The 19184-nt window shown below is 48.6% G+C and overlaps 1 protein-coding gene and 1 pseudogene across 7 annotated transcripts in view; both read left to right on the top strand.

Annotated features, from left to right (window-relative positions):
- The window catches only part of Enthd1 (ENTH domain containing 1), a 114731-nt gene extending 95981 nt beyond the window's left edge, over positions 1-18750 (top strand). For all 7 annotated transcript variants that reach the window (XM_087559094.1, XM_087559098.1, NM_001135913.1 and 4 more), the window contains 1 exon segment: positions 17546-18750. In XM_087559094.1, coding sequence (XP_087415220.1) covers positions 17546-18129 — 584 coding nt within the window. In that variant the 3' untranslated portion in view covers positions 18130-18750.
- On the top strand, positions 12496-12638 carry LOC120093994 (small nucleolar RNA SNORA17; annotated as a pseudogene).
- Positions 18751-19184: the final 434 nt, after the last annotated feature.

Below are 19184 nucleotides of genomic sequence, written 5' to 3'. Positions count from 1 at the left end.
CAGGGCGCTATGTCAACAAACAACATAATATCGTAGTCCAGGACTTTCAGTGTCACAGTGAATGCACAGGAGGAGTCTCAGAAGAGGACACTCTGAAAACGAGATGCCAGCCAGCTCATGCACGGGTCAGAAAGCAAAACCCGACAGCCAGAAATTCCATATCTACAGAAACAATTTAAATGAATTTAAAAAATTATTCGAGGACAGAAACTTAATTCATGATCAAGAAATCTATAATATATATATATATAAAGGTGAGAAAAAATTTAAGAAAAGGTGAGGAAATTTTTTACAAATAGAATCTATAACTTGAATCTACAAAAATGACAGATATCTGAGGAAATATAAAATCCTGTTTTTCCTCTCATTGAAAAAGCACATGTAGAAAATATATGTGCAGAAATGTAATCTGTATTTTTTGTGTTTAAAACACATATAGAAATAATTTAGCATCACAGTGTAAAGAGCGTGGAGTCCATGGGATAACAACATCCAATGAAGTCCTCACTTTGCACAGAACATTACACTATTCACCCTAACTTGTGGAAGGGTAAACGTGTATTTAATCACACTTTGAAAGAGGAGAGCACGGGCTGGCCGGGGGGCTTAGCAGGGATCTGAATTTGGTTTTAGCGTCCACGGCAGGCGGCTCGGAGCTGCTGGTTGTCTCTGGGAGATCTGACTTCCCTCGGCCTCCATGAGAATCTGCACCCATGTACACACACCCACACACAGGCGCACTCAGGCACATCGTTTAGAATAAATGGTAAGTCTTTAAAAAAGAAAGGGGAAAGTGTAGATCTGGGTGTGGTGGTCTAAACCTGTAAAGCACTCTAGAGGCAGAGGCAGAGGATTAAGAGTTCAAGGTCAGCCTGGGGAATGCAGCAAGACCTTGTCTTATTAAACTAAGGGATGGAGATCTGGCCCAGGATAGACACTTGCTGGGGGTGCAGACAGCCCAGGTTCTAATCCCAGCACCACAAGGAAAGAAGAAAGGACAATTAATTTATAATACTAAAGCTATATTTAATACAAAAGAAAGAAGGGGCTGGAGAGATGGCTCAGCAGTTAAGAGCACTGACTGCTCTTTCAGAGGCCCTGAGTTCAATTCCCAGCAACCACATGGTGGCTTACAGCCATCTGTAATGGGATCTGGCGCCCTCTTCTGGCCTTCACGCATACATGAAGGCAGAATGCTGTATATATAATAAATTTTTTTAAAAAGAAAGACAAAAATCAAACAAATGGGACAAAATAGTGGATCTGGGATGTCAGCCTAAACAGTAATGTCTGCTGTGTGAGCCAGAGAACCTGAATTTTATCTCCAGCAACCGCACAAAAAGCTAGGCGTGCCAGGCCCTTACAGTCCCGGCTAGGGAGGTGAGATAGGATTCCCCCGGGCAAAATGCCTACTTAGACTACTGAATTGGCAGACTCTAAGTTCAACAAAATGTCCCGGCTCAAAAACTCAAGCGAGGAACAATAAAGACACCCCCCGCCCCGTCAGCCTCTGGCCTCTCGTAAATACACACACAAGTGTGTGGGCACCCACGCTCACGTTCACCCTCACCGTGCAAATATAAAATCCAACAATAACTTCCAAAGCCCTAAAATTTGAAGTGTATGTTATTCAGATACAATGAGATTAAGTTAGAAAATTGTAATAAAATTCTCAGAAGAACCCTAAATGCTATCTGTGGGACAAAGAGGAAACTGAAGGTTAAGTGAGGAAATATTTCCAACAACAAGTACCTGATAACAAAAGGACAGTAACAGGGAGTGGGGGTGTAGCTCAGTGGGAATGCACTTGCTTAGCCTGTTTGAGTCCCAGGTTCAATCCCCAGCCGTGGGGAGTAGGGTGTGGAGAGAGGAGAGAGGGAATAGCTACCGATCCTGTAAATACCAGATACAAAGGACTGTAAAAGAGTATTATATCATACTCCTTAGTTGAAATGGCTAAGGTGGTAAATGACTGAAAATGACCCGAGATGACCTTTGTGTTTGTCAAAGATAGATTCGGGTACATGTGTGTGTGTGTTTCCATGCGAAAGGTGTATGTTATAATATATGCATATACATGCCTATGTTAAAGGCATATATTAAATATACACACATACATATTAGGGAAATGCATATATACACAAACATACATACCTGAGTATGTTACCAGAAACGTCTTAGAAACAGTCCTGTGTAGCTTTCCTGGTATACTGTGAGGAAGGAGAGACACCAGCCTTCCTCCTGTTCTTCCTGAACACTGACAGACCATCACCCCACCGTTTCATGAGAAGAGCCAATCTGTTGCCCAGGTCTGACAAACAATGCAAGAAAAGTAGATTAGAGAACATCGTAGATTAACATCAGACGCAGAAATTCTTAAGATGCTAGCAAATTGAGCCCAAGACGGAAAAGTGTGTCCCCCAGTGCGACTCTTCTCAGAGCTGCGGCGTCGGCCTGACGTTTGAAAATGAGTCTCTGCCATCCGCTGCATTAATAGAATAAGATTTAAGATGATATAATTATCTTGATTCGTGTAGAAAATTGATACAATTCTACATTCAATTATGATTATAAAAAATGTAAGCAAATTAGGAATAAAAAGGAACTTCCTTCAAAGCTGATAACGAGCGTATTTTAAAATTCGGCTGCAGACATAATTAATGATGAAAGCCAGTGCTGTTCTGACTGCTTCAGAAGGAGGGACACGCGCTTCCTGCACCACTTTTATTAAGCAGTGTGTTAGAGGGCCTGGTGCGGAAGTAGGCCGTAGGAAGAGAGAGAGAGGGTGGGAATACTGGGAAGGAAAAGAGAGCGTTGCCTTTGTCCAACGATAATATGATTCTTTGTGAAGAAAATTCACCCACACACCCAAAAGGACAAAAGGTCACCATACAAAATGAATGACAACCAGGTACTGCTCAGGGGCTGCCTGGGCAACAGAGCGGAGGTCTATCTCCAGGCAAAATAGAAATCGTGCTACTGTCCACCAACCCTGGACAGTTAAAACTAAAGAGACCGGAAAGATGGCTTAACACTTAAAACCCTGCCCTGCCCTTGCAGAGGGCCAAAGGTCCCTTTCCAGAACCCATGCTGGGTAGCTCCCAACTGTCTGTGGCACTAGCCCCAGGGGACCCAGTGCCATCTTCTCGCCTCCTCAGGTGCCTGCTCACCTCTGACCCCCACGTGTGCATATATGCGCCCCAGCCACCACATATCACACACACACACACACACACACACACACACACACACACACACACACATACACTTTTTTAAAATAACGAAAAGCAAAGGAGACGTATATTTCCATCAGCACTTTAAAAAATCTTGCACTGTAAATACTCGGAAGCAGGATGGTTCTAGATGCATCGTGAAGCAAGACACAGAGTGCATGACTCCAGGGAACAGGAGCGTGGACCTCAGACTGTGAGACGTCCACAGCTGTTGGACTGCAGGCCCTGGGTGGAGGCCCTGGCCGTCAGTCAGGGCGACTGGCTGACTAGCAACAGAGTTAGTCTGTCGGCCGGTGCCACAGTGGTACTTACTCTGCCTGCTCCGTTGCTTCCCTGACTCTTACTTATAATCTATATTTGATTTCTTTAAAAATTCATTCAGACCTTAATTTCTCTTTCCAATTTTGTTAATAGAAGAGAGAGATGGATAGGTAGGTGATAGATGGAGAGGTAGATAATATATTTATATGACATTGATAAATTTTACACTTACTGCAAATTGTTAAAACATCTCTGCTACGGGGCTGGGGATTTAGCTCAGTGGTAGAGCGCTTGCCTAGGAAGCGCAAGGCCCTGGGTTCGGTCCCCAGCTCCGGAAAAAAAGAACCAAAAAAAAAAAAAAAGCATCTCTGCTACTAAGTTAGCACTAAATTATGTTTGTGTTGGTTTCTACTTTAAGTTAATGCATCTGTCTGTCTATCTACCTATCATGGATGTGTATGTGTGTGTGCATGTGTTCATGTGTGCATGTGTGTGTGCATGTATGCATGTGTGAATGTGTGCATGTGTATATGTGTGTGTGCATGCGTGTGTGAATGTGTACATGTGCATGTGTGCATGTGTGAATGTGCCACAGCTCAATTATGGAGGTCAGAGGACAAACTGTAGAAGTCGTTTCTCTTTTTGTACTGTGTGGGTCCCAGGGATAGGACTCAGCTCATCCAGCTTGGCAGTAGGTGCCTTACCCGCTGAGCCGTCTCAACAGCCCAGAGAGCCCTGGTAGAAGAGACACTGAATCTGATAAAGAAAGACAGCAGAGTTCTCAGTGCTGGAGAGACTGGGGACCAAACCAAACACCTTACACCTCACCAGGAAACCTAAAGAGGGCTCCGGATGGGCAGAACAGCAGGTCCTGTGACAGCGTGGGTTCTAGAGCCAGACGTCTGGGTTTATGACCCCAGTTCTGCTGCAGCTCACCGTGTAGTAACTGGGTGAGGCACCTGGCCTCGTCTGTGGGACAGATGATGACGGCTCTGCTACATGGAGTTCACAGAAGCAAAGCCCTCTGTGGGGGACGTGATACTCAGCACACGCAGTCGCTGCTGCTGTTACTCAGATGCACGCCGTGGGCCGCTCCTCGCCCCAGGATCTCTCTGTTGTCGTCCTTCTCGTACCTTCTCACCAGGACACACCTGTCAGAGCTGGGGTCTCTGTCGCTGTAATGGACCATGACCAAAAGCAGCTTGGAGATGAAAGGGCTTTATTTCAGCGTACACTCCAGGTCACCGTCCACCACCATGGGAAGTCGGGGCAGGAACCTGGAAGTCCAGGGAAGCAGGAGCTGAAAGAAACCATAAAGGAGCGTTTCTTACTGGCTTTGCTCATCATGGCTCGCTCAGCCTGTTTTCTTATAGAACCCAGGACCACCAGCCCAGGGATGGCCCCACCCTCAATGGGCTGGGCCTTCCCTTAGGGGTCACTAATTGAGAAAATGCCTCACAGCCAGAACCTATGGAGGTGTTTCCTCAATAGAGGTTCCCTGCTTTCAGATAGCTCTAGTTGACATAAAGCTAGCCCTCACAACACCGCGCTCCCAGAAGAAGGCGTTCCCACTGTGGATTCGTACAGAGATGTAACTGAACACAGAGGTTCTGGAAAGCTCCCGATCGTTCCCCACGAAGCGGCCATTCGGCTGTGGGTTGATTGCCAATTCTTTCACAAACAGAACAAATAGCCCTCCAAGCCCTGAGCAGCCGGGCTTCTGCCTCTCCGCAGCCCGTGTTCTCTTGTCAGATATGTCTGCTTCATCCTCTGGTGCAGTTCCCTCTTGCTGGCATTAAGCCACCCACCCCTGCCCCATTCACCCTTGTCTATCCTTCCAAGAGCATCCCAAACATGTGTCCTTGGGATGTAGATGCTCCAGCGCATGATTTCCCTCCTGTCTTCCATGATACCTTCTGTTGCTCTTACTAAACACTAGCTACATACAGACTCATTGGGTGCGTCCCTCCCCAGCTAGAATGCAAGTAGGAGCCCTGCCTGCCCAGTTTATGGTCATCCACCATCACCAGGCCCAGTACCCTGTATGCAGTAGGTGTTAGTGTTTCCTAAGTGAACTAGAACCAGCTTAGAAATGGCAGAAATGGTGCAGGCTCACGAGAAATACAGAAGGGGATGCTGGTGCATTAAGCCAGAGGGACAGGAGCCTGAGAGGCAGGTCAAGCAGATTGAACTTGAGGACTTGAGAGATGACTCAGCAGTTATGAGCCTGTACTGCTGTCACAGAAGACCTACGCTTGGTTCCTAGCACCCACTTGGACAGCTCCTAACCACATAGTAATTCTAGTTCAGACTAGAGTTCACAGTGATTCCAGTTCAGGGTCACTAGAGACGCAGAGGAGGAGGTGCAGGAGGTAGCCAGAGGCATGATCCTGGGAAGTTGGACCTGAGTCCAGAACCCAGAAGGAAAGGGAAGTGCCTTTGTGCAGGCAAGAGGCTGTTTCCCCCTGGACTGCTTGCTATTTTGAGGCTGTAAGCCTATATGTGTGGCCAGCTGCCTAAGTCCCAGCCTCAGTTCCTTCTTGCTGGGATGGGGTGGAGGGAGGGGACCTGTAGTGGCAACTTTGACTGGCAACTTGACAGGATCTAGAATCACCCAGGAGACAGACCTCTGGGCTCTGAGGGGCTTCAGAGATCGGGTTAGTTGAAGTGGAAAGACCTACCCTACTGTGGGCAGCAGTGCTTCATGGGTTGGATCCTGGACTAAAAGGGAGCAGAACACCAGCATCCGACACATTCTGATTCCTGACTAGGTCTACAGTGTGGACAGCTGCCTTGTACTCCTGGCATCATGACCTCCCCACCACAATGTGCCACTGAACTGTGGCCCAAAGCAAACCCTTCCTCTCTTGAGTTGGTGACAATAAAGTAACTGAAGACTCCTGCCAAGCCTAGAGAAGGGTTTGGAACAGTTAGAGCAATGAGTGCCTCCTGGCAGACGAAGCTGAGGAAACATTGGTCCTGCGGGAGCAAACACCCATGCTCTCTGCTTCACAGAACTCTGTTCTCTAGGAACTGCAGCCTGGGTGCAGGATGAGAGATGGAGAACTAACTCTCACCAGGTCAGGACGAGGCCATGACAAGACCTCTGGCCGCAGCCTGTGACTGGGAAGAATGCCTGGCATGCAGTCAGGCTTCAGGAGCTTCTGGCTGCAGTGGCTGTAAAGGACAGTAACTGCAGCCCAGGCCACACAGCGCTGCTGGAGTGCAAGTTAGCAGATGAGGCCTAAAGCACAGGGGTGGAGCCTGGGAATGACTGGGGGGGAATCTGAGGAGAAAGGAGACAGTGGACACTGGGGCAAGCACAAAGGGGCCGCTGGTCCTGCAGCCTCAGCGGGGCTCCTGTGACTGTTGAAGGATGATGGGAGGGCAGGATGGGAGCAAGGAGTAAAGCAATTTGGGACTGAGACTTGAGAGCAGGGCAGTTCTGAATACTCACTTGTTCTAGGTAGCTGAAGGTCACGGCCATTGAGGAATTCAGAAAAGGAGTCTGGGTGGACAGCTCATCTCCAAAGACTACACTAGGGGATAGAGAATGAGGAAGCTCTTCTGACTTTCCAAAGTCTCTATGTGAAGGGTCCTTGTAACTGAACAAATTCATAGGCACTTGCACATGTGTGTCTTGGTGACCCTGTGTAGGTGGAGGCGCCACCCACACCCCTCTATACTCCCCTGACGTCAGCTCCTGATCCTTGGTACTGAAGAGGGAGCCCTGGGCAGCCCACTGCCTCACCTCATCATCCATTTTGTTACTCTCTGTAGCTCAGACTACTTACTGTGTTCTGTCATCATGTCTCCTTATCACCCTAAACAGATGGGGAACGACGTGGTCACCCCCCTGCTCACAAGTCACAGCTGCCTGCTGGATGGTCTTTCTAGACCTGAACAGCCGGCCCTGATGCAGGACAGCAGTGCTGTCTGCTCTGGCCTCAGATTGCTTCTGTCTTTGGTCAACAGTTGGTTCTGTGCAGTTCTCTGCAGGTTCCCGCCTGCTGGTGAGATATCCAAACGGGCACAGCAGACCGTGAACTGTAAAAGCCTCATAGCCAGGAAAAAAAAATTTTTTTAAATGAGGAAATGTGGAGCTAGGGAGATGGTTCAGTGGGTAAGAACACCTGCCTGCTGCACAAGCGTCAGGACCTGAGTTCAAATCCCTAGCACCAGTGTAAAAAGCCGGGCGTGGCCTCCTTCACTGCAATCTCAGCACTGGGGCAGCAGAGATAGGAGGATCTCTGGGCTCTCTGTCCAGCCAGCCTAGGCTGATTGGTGACTCCAAGGTCAGTGAGAGACCCTGACTCAGAAAATGAGACGGATCAGCTGAGAGGCCACATGTGCACACGCACTAACGCGTGCGTGACACACTAAGCATATACGTCAGTGAATTTATATCTTCCCAGAGTTGTGCAGCTGCCCACATTCCAGAACACTTCTCTTCCCTCAGAAGCCCTGTGCCCGTGAGCAGGCTCTTTGCGGTCTTTCCCGAGCTGCTGGCTACCACCAAACCTCTCTATGCCTCTGCTGCCCCAATGCTGCCTTTTCCAGACATTTCACAGACACCACCATCCGCTCTGAGGCCCCGACAGCTGCGTTCTCTCAGCACACTTTGAGAGCTGTAGCATGCGTCAGTCCATCCCTCTTCATGACCCGATGGTACTCCATTGTGCAGGTAACAGGCTACTGACCAATTTATCCACCAGTGGACATTTTACTTGTTTCTACTTGTAAGATTATAAATAACTCCCTTGCAAACATTTATATTAGATGTTACATTTCCTAAGGGTGGGGGAATGACAGTGCTTTAGCTTGTGCATATTGTTCACTTGGAAGTCATTGCACGCCATCCGGGAACCCTGAAAGAGATGAATTCAGGAATGAAAAGGGAATCTGTTTAGCCATTCAGGGTCTGCTGCTCCAGATAAACACATGTGCGCTCATGCAACATTTTAATATCCCTGGAAATGTACATTTTTTTCATCTTTGCAACATAGTTCTAAATGCCATTTAAATTGAAAGCTATTGTATCTTAATTAGCCGGTCTTCTGCATTTACAGTATAAATGGTTAAAGATAACACATCGGCATTCGGAATGAATTCGTCAGCAGCTGACAACTGGCCTGTGTGTATTACACGACCGGCTTTTAAAACACAGCCACTTACTGTATCTTACTGCAATATTCACTACACAGAGAGGATGGATGCTAACAGGATGCTCACATGGCTTCTGTGGGGAGCCAGAGAAGGGGCAGCAGAGGAGAGCCCCAGGAGCAGAGTGAAGGGTGCTATGCAGCTGCAAAGTGTTTGGAAACAAAGGGGAATTGGTGTGCGGCAATTAGTGCTGAGTGGCTGTTCACAGGCGGAGCCTGCAGAGCAGAGCGGGAGCCCACACTGCCTGTCACTCAGCAGTGGTGGTGCAAAAGCCACAGGATGTGGCCAGAGGAGGATTTGCTGGTTCTTCAGAAACACCTGGAACCTGGGGAACTGAGCCTTTCTCAGCCCAGCCTTGCTTCTGCTTCACTAGGTTCAGGGAAGGCCCAAGAACCACACTCAGTGGTTCAGTCCCTGGGTGTTGCTGACCGGAACACAAGTAGTGGGACCTTGTTCTTGACCTCCCTTTAATACGGTTCCGCCTGTTGTGCTGGCCCTCAACCATAAAATTATTTCATTGCTACTTCACAACTGTAATTTCCCTACTGTTGTAAATGTCTGGTATGCAGGGTATCTGATGTGTGACCTCGAAGGGGTCCTGACCCACGGTTAAGAACCGCTGTGAGGTTTTGGTGGCCTCACGTGTGTGTGCACACACATGTGCCCTTACGTGGAGATAGCTCCTCAGGAATGGGTGGTTCCTGTATTTGTTTTTCCTCGTAGCTCCTTAGAGCTTTTCTCTGAGGGCCTTCCTCCTAAACACAGCACACTCAATTCTCCTATTTTCTTTTTTCTTTTTCCATATTTCCATATTTTCCCTCAGCCCCCTTTCTTTTCCCACCCAATTTTGTGTTCTTCCCTAGTCCCCTCCCCATCAAGGCCATTCGTGCATTCTTGGATGTGTTGTGTAGTGCTCTCCTCCAGCATGCTTGACTCGTGGGGGTGGGGTCTGCTCTGAAAGCTGACCCTCCCTCTCCCAGCAGCGGGGAGTTGCCATTAACTCCTAGGCTAACCTTAGGACCTGTCTCCACTGCGTTTGGTCTGAATTAGCTTACACAGGTCTTGTCCATGTTGCCACAGCCGCTGTGAGCTCAGATGTGCAGAGCTGCCTGTGTTCAGAAGTCTCTGTCTCCTTGGAGTCATCCACACTGCTGGCCCTTACACTCTTGTTGCCAAGTACTACATCTGAAATAGTTTCTTCGTACTCCAGTAAATATGTTTTGGGTTCCAGAATCTCCAAATTTCATCAAGAACATGTCTTTCTGCCATCGGATGCACGGCCTCCTTGCCAGGGAGTCAATGCTCCCTAAAGGTCAGGAAGCCTGGCATTTCCCCGGGAATGCACGACTCATGTGGAATTTATATTAGTAATTAATTTAATTAATATTAGTAAGTCCTTGGATTGGTTACTGTTGTGTTGCCATGGCCACAAGACCTGCCAGGAACATCTTAGGGAAAAAGAGTTTTATTTTGGCTCACGGTTTCCAAGGATTCAGCCCTGGTGGTGAAGAAGGCACAGAAGCAGTGGAGTTCTGTGGGGAGGCTCATATCTCTGTGGCCAGGACAGCAGTGAGACAGGAGGCAGGCAGGAATAACACAGCCCAGGACCCTAGCCTCAGGACCTCCTGCTGCCAGTGAGGCCCCACCTCCAAAAGGTTCCCTGCCTTCAAAGTATCACCATTACCTAGGGAGTGACCATTCAGAGTGTGAGCCTTCGAGGACCCTTGAGCTTCCAGTCAGGACAGCCTTCTCCAGTTTACAGCCCGTTTCTCTCTGACTTCCACATACTGGCCCCACAGATAACTCTCACCACAGTAAGAGAATTTCCAACTAATGAAATCTTCTTTTGGATAAAGATTGATGTATCAGTCAACCCCTCCTGAGGATGCCTTGTCCCTTCACCGTCCTGATTATTCTTTCTTAATTTTATACCTATAATTTAACATAGTTCTGTAATAGAGTAAAACTAGTTCCATCCCAGAGGAACAGTGGGGAAAGGCAGTGTCCTGTTAACCTCACAGTTCGTGAGATCATGTGATATCAGAGAAGCTTGATTTTGAGTCCCACCCCACCTCTTTTCAACTTTGTGATCTGGGAAAGACTTCTAACACTGAATTCCTTTGCATCTTGTTTAAAATGAGGTTATAAAACGCACTCCACATGAAGTGATGTATTAGTCGGTGGAGGCCGGATACTTTGTCCACAAGAAAAGGTTTACTTAGCTCAGAGTTTCGAATTTCTGAGAGTATCTGCTCAGCCCTGGTGAGGAGCCCTCACCAGATGGATCGGGGATAGCGTCATATAAGAGACGAAGACCACGTGATAAGAAGCCAGAGAAGGGTTGGGTGGTCAGACTTGCTCTGGATAACAAACCACTTTCACAGAAACCAACCTAAGTTCTGTAAGAAATCAACAATCCTTCCCATGGGCAGCATCCCCATTGACCTGATTATCTCCTGCTAGGGCCAACCCCTTAAGTGGCCCACACCGCCTCTTGTGGTAACATTGGGAAGCATACTTCCAACACATGAACCTGTGGGGACAAAGGCATGTAAACCATGGCAAGTGCTAAAGAACCAAAAGCAGCGTTTAAAGTGAAGGTAAAATTCCAGCATTCAAGAGGCAGAGGCAGGAAGATCAGACTTCGAGACCATTCTGATGCACATAGTGAGTTTTAGGACAGCTGGGTTACTTAGAGAAACTGTACATACATACCCAAAAAACCCCACCACATCACTATCATAATAATATATATAATATAAAGTAATAAAATAAAAATGAGTTCTATCCTTGGACTTCATCTTGAGGCATTCAGTTATGTTGAATAGCACCCACCCCTACAACACCCAGGATTGGGGTCTGGAAATTTGAGAGAGGTTGTTGGATCTCTGAAATGAGCGTTCTAAGAGGCAGTCATGTTGTGTGGACTCTAATGAGAGCAACTGTAAGGATGAGTAAACAGCCAGCCAAATGCTGGCACCCCTCCCTCAGTGGCACAAGAACACTGACAGCCAGATCCTCCCCCTCCTAGCAGCAAATAGGAAGACCGTGAGAAGCCAGCTTCAGAGCAAAGAGCTGATGTGCTGGCATCTGGAGTTCCCATCAAATAACCCACGTAAGCAACTCCTCTCTGGGCCTCAGAGTTGCCACCTCACACTCATTTCCAAAGCTGCTGTCAGCTTTCACCCTGATTTTAACCACTAGCAGATATGGAATGGGGAGGGGGATCCCAGAAAAGCCTCTCCCATCAAACAGTGTGGAAACACAATGGGGAAAATTGTGCTATGAGGGGAAAGAAAATACTTTTAAAATGTTTCTTTAAGACGCCCCCCCAAAAAAAGCCAGGTGGTGGTGGTACATGCCTTTAATTCCAGCACTCAGAGACAGAGGCAGGTGGATCTCTGTGAGTTTGAGGCCAGCCTGGTCTACAGAGTGAGTTCCAGGACAGCCAGGGCTACACAGAGAAACCCTGTCTCAGAAACCTAAACCAAAACAAAACAAAAAAATCCCACAAGATAAGAAAATACAATGGCATGATGTGTCTGTCTCTGAAACAAGAACAAGCTGTTTTGAGAATTTCTGAGAACAAAACAATCTCTTCAAAATCCAGCAAGAAATTCATCAGAAGGATTGGAAGCTCAGGCTAACAAAACCTCAAAGAAGCAGGGCAAAGAGAGAGAAAGGGGAAGAAACAGGAAGGGGACTGGCAGTAAAGACACTTCCGGAATAGGCCGACCTAAGGTAGAAGGAGAGCGCTGATTCCTAGAGTGTCCTCTGACCTCCACACACATGCTGTGTGCACACACGCTAATAATAATGTTTTAAAAAGAAGGCTGGACCTACCCCTAGAGGCCTTGCAGGTGTAACTGCTGTGTCACACGATGTGTCACATCAGTAGGTAGCAGAGAGAAGAGAAACTATGTCTAGGCTCAGTGTTCTGATCTGAGAACATCTGAATGATTAGATTAGTACTTTAACATTTCCTGAAAAGGGCTTCGTCTGAGATGACCATCAGTCCACTGCCATGGGGATCTAGCCAAAGATGACTACCAGTCTGATGCTGTACAGGCTGGGGCGGGGGGCAGGGAGCCCAAGATGACCCCGGCTTGCTCCATAGTGCACAAATGGGGCACAGCACTCCTGAGACAACCCAGACGCTCAGAGACCCTGAGGAAATAAAGAGACAGAGAAGCAGAAGGATGCGGCCACAATAAAGAAAGGCAGAGCTGGAGACTCGAGGCTGGTGAGGAAAAGCCTGATGTGAGCAGCCGGGGATGCCACCTGGGACCATGGTAGGGTCCTGGTCTGTGCTGACACTGGGGGCCATGTCTGGGTCTGTTACCACGAAAGGCCAGGCACATGTCCTTGACCTGGGTCACTGTCCAGTGACTTGTTGATATCTGAGAAGCATACAGAACTGGCCTCACGCTCACCTGGGCATCGTGCAAGAGCCAGCCCCGCCCCTAGCCAGCTACAGTGCTCAGGAGAGTGGGCCTGCACACTGTGGGAGCTGCAGGTGAGCCCACTCCAAGGATACAAGTGTGAGAGAGTTGGTCCTACACTCATCTGTGAGGCGACACAGACAAAGGAGAGATACCATCTACCTCCCCTGCCCCTCACCACCTGCAGCAGGCAGGAAACCTGGCCCTGGGGTCACGAGAGCAGGAGGGCTGGCCCTGCCCCTCAGCAGCAGCAGCACTCGGGGCCTGGGCAGCACAGTAGAGCTGATCCTGGATGTGGTGGTTGCACGTGAGCAGGCTCCCAAAGACGTCAGTGCTGGAGATCTGGGTGGTCTACGTCTTGTCTGCTGGGCAGTGGGTGTAGATGAAGGAGAGATGCCCTCCTCCCTCCTCTTGGCCCTCACCATCTATGGCAGAGGAGAGCTGGCTGTGTCCCTCACCAGCTACCACATTTAGGAGAGCAGGCCCTGCACCTTGCCTGGGCAACAGGGTAAAGCTGGCCCTGGTTGTAAGGTATAGGTGTAGAGTTGCTGGTGATAGAGCAATAGATCTGGTGGGCTGACCAGCTCAGACACCTCTCAGGCCCAGAACCAGAGCTTTGAACTGGCCCACCCCAGTATCTCCCCCATTGATGGACTGCTGGAGTGCATGAAGACTCAAAACTAAGGATCTCCATGGCCCAGGGCAACAGCAGGTTATCCAAGAGGAGTCCCAGGGAGGTTTCAGTATTGATTGAGGAGCAGAAGCCAGAGGCCTCGAACCAGACCAGTGAGTCATTGCAGCACACATGTGCAAGGAAAGGTGGGCCAAGGGTGTGCTGTGGGACACACTGTGACATACAGCTTCCATAGCAAGGTATTTTTTGTTGGCAGGGGGAGGTTGCAAGGGTGAAGGGTGGCTATAAGGGAAGGGGAGATAGGTGGGATTGGGGTACATGATGTGAAATTCACAATTCACAAGAACCAATAAAATGTTTCCCCAAAAAAAAGGGTCTGGAGACATGGCTTAGTAGATAAAGGGAGTTCGAGCATGAGGCACAGAGGTCAGATCCCCAGAGCAGGGAGGTGGCAGCTCACGTCTGTGATCCTGCTGTGTCTGTGTTGAGTTGGCAGATGGAGAAGGGTAACCCTGGCAAGCTCACAGACCAGCTAGCCTGAGCACAGTGGTCAACCAGAAGCCCTGGGTCACAGTGGAAAGAGGGGACACACAGCCAAGAGTGTCCTCTGACCTCCACAGGACTGCAGTGACACACGTGCACCTGCACTTCACACGTGAATGTGCACACACACTGGACACATCAGAAAGCCAGGAGTTGGAAGATAGTCCTGCTGCTCTAACATGCAAAGCAGAGGTTCAGAGAGAGAGAGAGAGAGAGAGAGAGAGAGAGAGAGAGAGAGAGAGCAGCGACTGTGACCCCAGGGGCCAGAGGCTCACTGATGGAAGCCTTGAGAAAACATTTGAATCTGAGGGAAATGAGTTGCCTGATTAAAACTCACTTTCGCTTGACCTCAGTCATGAAAACTGCCCTGACTCAGTGCGCAGCATTGAGGAGTCCAGAGTCCTAGACACGAGGAGGAAATTTACTAATACCTCTGAGATGCATCAGGCTCTGTGCCGTGAATAAGAATTAGAACAGCAGCTCTGGAGAGGTGGCCAGCAGTCAAGAGCACCGGCTGCTCTTCCAGACGACCTGGGTTCAATTCCTAGCAACCACATGGTGGCTCACAACCACCTGTAACTCCACTTCCAGGGGATCAGTGCTTTCTTCTGACCTCACAGACATACATGCACCAAACACCCACACACATAAAATGAAAACAAGTCTTTTTTTAAAAGAACAGAATGGCTATGGCCTATCGTTTACTGGAAATAGGAAGACAGTGGAAGGTCCAACAGGAAGACAGTGGAAAACGGCCTTCAAGAGTTACTGGTCAGCCAGTTGCCATGCTCTTCTGGAGACCTGAGTTTGGATCTACAGAACTCACATAAGCCATGCATGATAGTGAGCTCTGTAGTCCCTGTGCTCCAAGGTAGGGATGAGCGGAGAATCCCCAGAATCTCACGGACCCAGCTACTGTACAGAGCTGTGAACAAAAGACCCTGCCTCAGACAAGGGGGAAAGGTGAGAACCGATGGATGCCCGAGATTGCCCTCTGACTTACACACACACACACACACACACACACACACACACACTCACACACTCACACTCACACTCAAACAGAGAGAGATAGAGACAGAGGAGGAAATTTTTTTAAGTCCACAGGAAAATATTTTCTGCCTAAAATTCTTTACACAAACTGTCACTAAGCCTGAAGGTAGAACAGAGAACTTTCAGACATGAATATTCCAGTGTTTTGCCTCTTGGGCTGCCTTGCCAGGGGCCTGCTGGTGATTGCACTACCCCCAAATGACAGCAAAACAAGAGAGAAGGGGACACGGAAGCTGGAGAGCAGAGCCAGCCCAGGAGGGGAAGGATGTGGCAGATGACAGTTGTGATCCAGCACAAAGCACACACGGGCTCAGTGCCACAGCGAGGTCTTTGTCACCCACATGCCCACTAGCATGACACCACCCTCCCAGCCCCAGGACAGAGCTGCTGGATTAGCCTGACCCAGATTCTCCCATGAGCGCTGCTGGCCTTGAGCATGCGCAGTGGAGTCCCTGCTTTCCTGTCATCCCTGTGGCCTCACCAGCTGAGAATACTCTTGGCATCCGAAAACAAGTTTTGTCATTGGAACTTTCCCTGAGAACTGGAGATAGGCCTTGAAGAGCTTAGAAGCAAAAAATAGAGAGTGGCCACCTGCCCTGGCCGTTTTTTATGAGTTCTAGTTTAGTTCAGAAGAGACATGAATATGTAGTGAGATCTACCAACAAAGCGAAGTCCCCCCAGTGCTGAGTGGCAGGCTTCAGCTTCCCTGCTGTGCGCCTGGCCGAGTAAATCTTTAAAGTACAAGTTCAGAATGAATCGCAGACACCTGAGGGCTGGATCTCACCAATTTGTGCCACGTATCCAAAAATAAATCCAAGTACGTATTCCAAGAGGGAAAAAAAGGTCCTGTGTCCACAACAGTTTGGGAAACACTTGGGTAAGAGGCTTGCGGGCTGGGGATGTAGCTCAGTGGGTAGAGTACTTGGCTAGCTTGCACGAAGCCCTGGGTTCGACTCCCAGGCACCACATAAACCTAGTGTCATGACACACACCCCGGCACTTGAGAAACAGGCAAGAGGCTCAGTGGTTCAAGGTCATCCTCTGCTCTTTAGTGAGTTTGAGTCCAACCCTGTGTGCATGAGACCCAGTAAAAGAAAAAACTATAGATTTCTCACCATTTTAAATGTGCTAATGGGCATAGTTTATCTAATGGGGGGTATAATGTGCAGCGAGAATCTCACATGGCCGCAAAGCCCTGTTTTTACAAAACATTTGCTTTTTTTAAAAAAGTTATATTTTATTTGTGTAGGTGTTTCGCCTACATATGTGCTTGGTGCCCACGGAGGTCAGAGGATGGTGTCAGATGCCCCGGAACCAAAGCCAGCGATGGTTGTGAGCTACCATGTGGGTAGCGGGAACCAAACCCGGGTCTCTGCAGAGCAGTAAGCGCTCATAGCCACTGAGCCCTCTCTCCAGCCCAGCATCCGCTGTCTTAAGGAACACACTCAGGACAATTTAGGAAACCATTGAGGTAGATCGGAGAAGATGTCTGATATGATTTTTGCCTGAAAGGAAATTAAGTTGTTCTCAAGCCTTTCACTTTATGACATAGCCGTGAGTGGTCTGTCATGTTGTCCACAGACATATGACATATGACATAGCTGTGAGTGGTCTGTCATGCTGTCCACAGACATATGACATATGACATAGCTGTGAGTGGTCTGTCATGCTGTCCACAGACCCTCGGTGAGAAGAGTAGTTGTGGGGTGCTACCGAACTCTGCACCCAAGCTGGGCCTTTATTGTATCTGACCACCGAGAGGAAAAGATTCATGAAACTCACTGGAGTCGCTGGAGTTTATTCTGTTATAATAATATCCGTATGGAGAAAATGATGGAAGACCCCCGTTAGGGCTTTCTCAGCCTTTCTGTTCAGATGCCTACATAAAACGCTGGCAGGCGGCGGGAAGATTTAACACCTTCCTCTCGCGGACAAGGTCTACAGTCTGTAAAAATATGCTGGGCAGGGTTTGGAAGTCAGGATGAATATTGATCGTTCTATTTTAGGTTCATTTCCGTGGCATTATTGGCGTATAAGACATCTCTAAATTTGTCTCCGTCTCCTGCTTTGGGCATTCAGGTTTAGGAATTTTTAACTCTTAAAATCGGAACTGGTTTGAGACCTTCAGATAGGTGTTTACACAGCACCCTTGTTGTAGCTGTTACTCTTGTGTGTATGTAATATACATCTCTCTCTCTCTCTCCGTTCTGTTCTAGTCTCCACCACCTCAGAGGTCACATCTTCCTTTTCTACTCTGTCTGTATCGTCTCCTGACTCGGCCCATCCAGAGAAGTCGGCCAAGCGCTTTACCCCAGTTTTGGCCAGCCCTTCCTTCTGGACTCTGCCCCAGCCACAATCACCTTCTGTCCCCTTCACATACAAAACCGAGGCAGTCAGGGTTTGTCACCCCTTTGCTCCCACGGGCACAGCATCTTCAGATGATGAGGAATACCCCAGTCTTCCAGATAACTCCGATTCAGCCGCGAAGAAGCCAAGTTACAGTCCCAGCAGCGATCGGGTAGCATTTTCCACCCTAACTAGAGTGCACTTCCCCATGGCGTCCCATGCTGGCTTCCAGGCAAGCACAGGCTCGCCCAGGGACTCGGAATCACACTCCATCCACACTCTTCTAGGTGAGGTGAAGAGTGCCGTGGTTCGGCTCCACGAGGACCTGAGCCTGGTGATCCAGGAACTTGGTGTCATCAACAGCCATCTAGGCAACCTGAGCGGCAGCAGCCCAGCAGTCAGCGAGACCCTGCAGGACCCCCAGTCTCCCAGGGGGAGCCCAGACCCCATCTAGTCACCTAGCTATTTTGCTGGAGCACAATAGTCCCGCTGTCCACAGACCTAAGAGGTTCCCATTGCTGTGGAGACAAGAAAGCAATGGCTTAATTTTTCATTGTCAAGTTTATTAGCATCTCCTTTCAAACTGACAAAGCCATATTTTTAAGAGAAAGAAGTCACTTTTGATCATTTTAGGTTTAGATATTGGTTCCTCTGAAACCGAAGAGTATTTCTTCACATTTCTGAACTTTAGTCCTAGTGAGATAAGCCTGAGTGGAAGTTTTGGGGGAGACTTTAGAGTTCAAATGGCTGTTGGAGGGTTGGGGTGAGCAAGCGAGGCAGGAGGAACCCTGGTTCCCACCCCACCCCGTGAGGATGTGGAGCTGCTGACAGGCAGCTGATCGCTGGCCCTGTCAAGCTGAAGCCACACAAATCAAGGGCCTGACTTCTCCTCAGCGGCCACAGGGTCAGGAGTGAGGCTGAGGCAGGTGGGATGAGGAGCATGCGGTTTTGATTTTTTTATTTTGATGTTCAGAGAGTTCAGGTGCGTTTCTTTTTTCCTGTATTTCATAAATTTGGTGTCTTCAACTTAACTGTATATTTTTCAAATTCATTAAAACAACTTTTCAAACAAAAATGTTATGTTTGCTTTGTAGACAAGAGTGACCTAGTTTGAGTATCACAGACCAGCGCTTCCCACCCAGTACATGCCGGATCCAGTACAGACGCATTTGTTTGTTTGTTTGTTGTGGTATTGGGACGGAACCAAGAGGCTCACACAGGCCAGGCCAGTGCTCCAGGCCAGTGCTCCAGATGGGCTCACCTGTGCCCAGGTTAGCTGGCCTGAGAGATTCTACTGATTCTCCTTTCCACCTCCTGTCTCACCACAGAGGTGCCAAGTTATAGCGATGCGCCTCTAACAAGGTGGAGAGAGAAACAACTCCTGGAAACTGCCCTTTGACCTCTACACACCCCTGGTGGCCTGTATGTGCCCTCACTCACAGACACAAATAAACGAAGCTTTTAAAAGGGACCAGTGAGGGGCACATGTAAAATCTGTTTCATAGATAT

The sequence above is a fragment of the Rattus norvegicus genome, chromosome 7 (genome assembly GCF_021556685.1).
Source record: "Rattus norvegicus strain SHRSP/BbbUtx chromosome 7, alternate assembly SHRSP_T2T, whole genome shotgun sequence".
NCBI classification, from domain to species: Eukaryota; Metazoa; Chordata; class Mammalia; order Rodentia; family Muridae; genus Rattus; species Rattus norvegicus.
The sequence above is the reverse complement of the archived record's forward strand: the minus strand, read 5'-3'. Positions and strand labels throughout refer to the sequence as shown.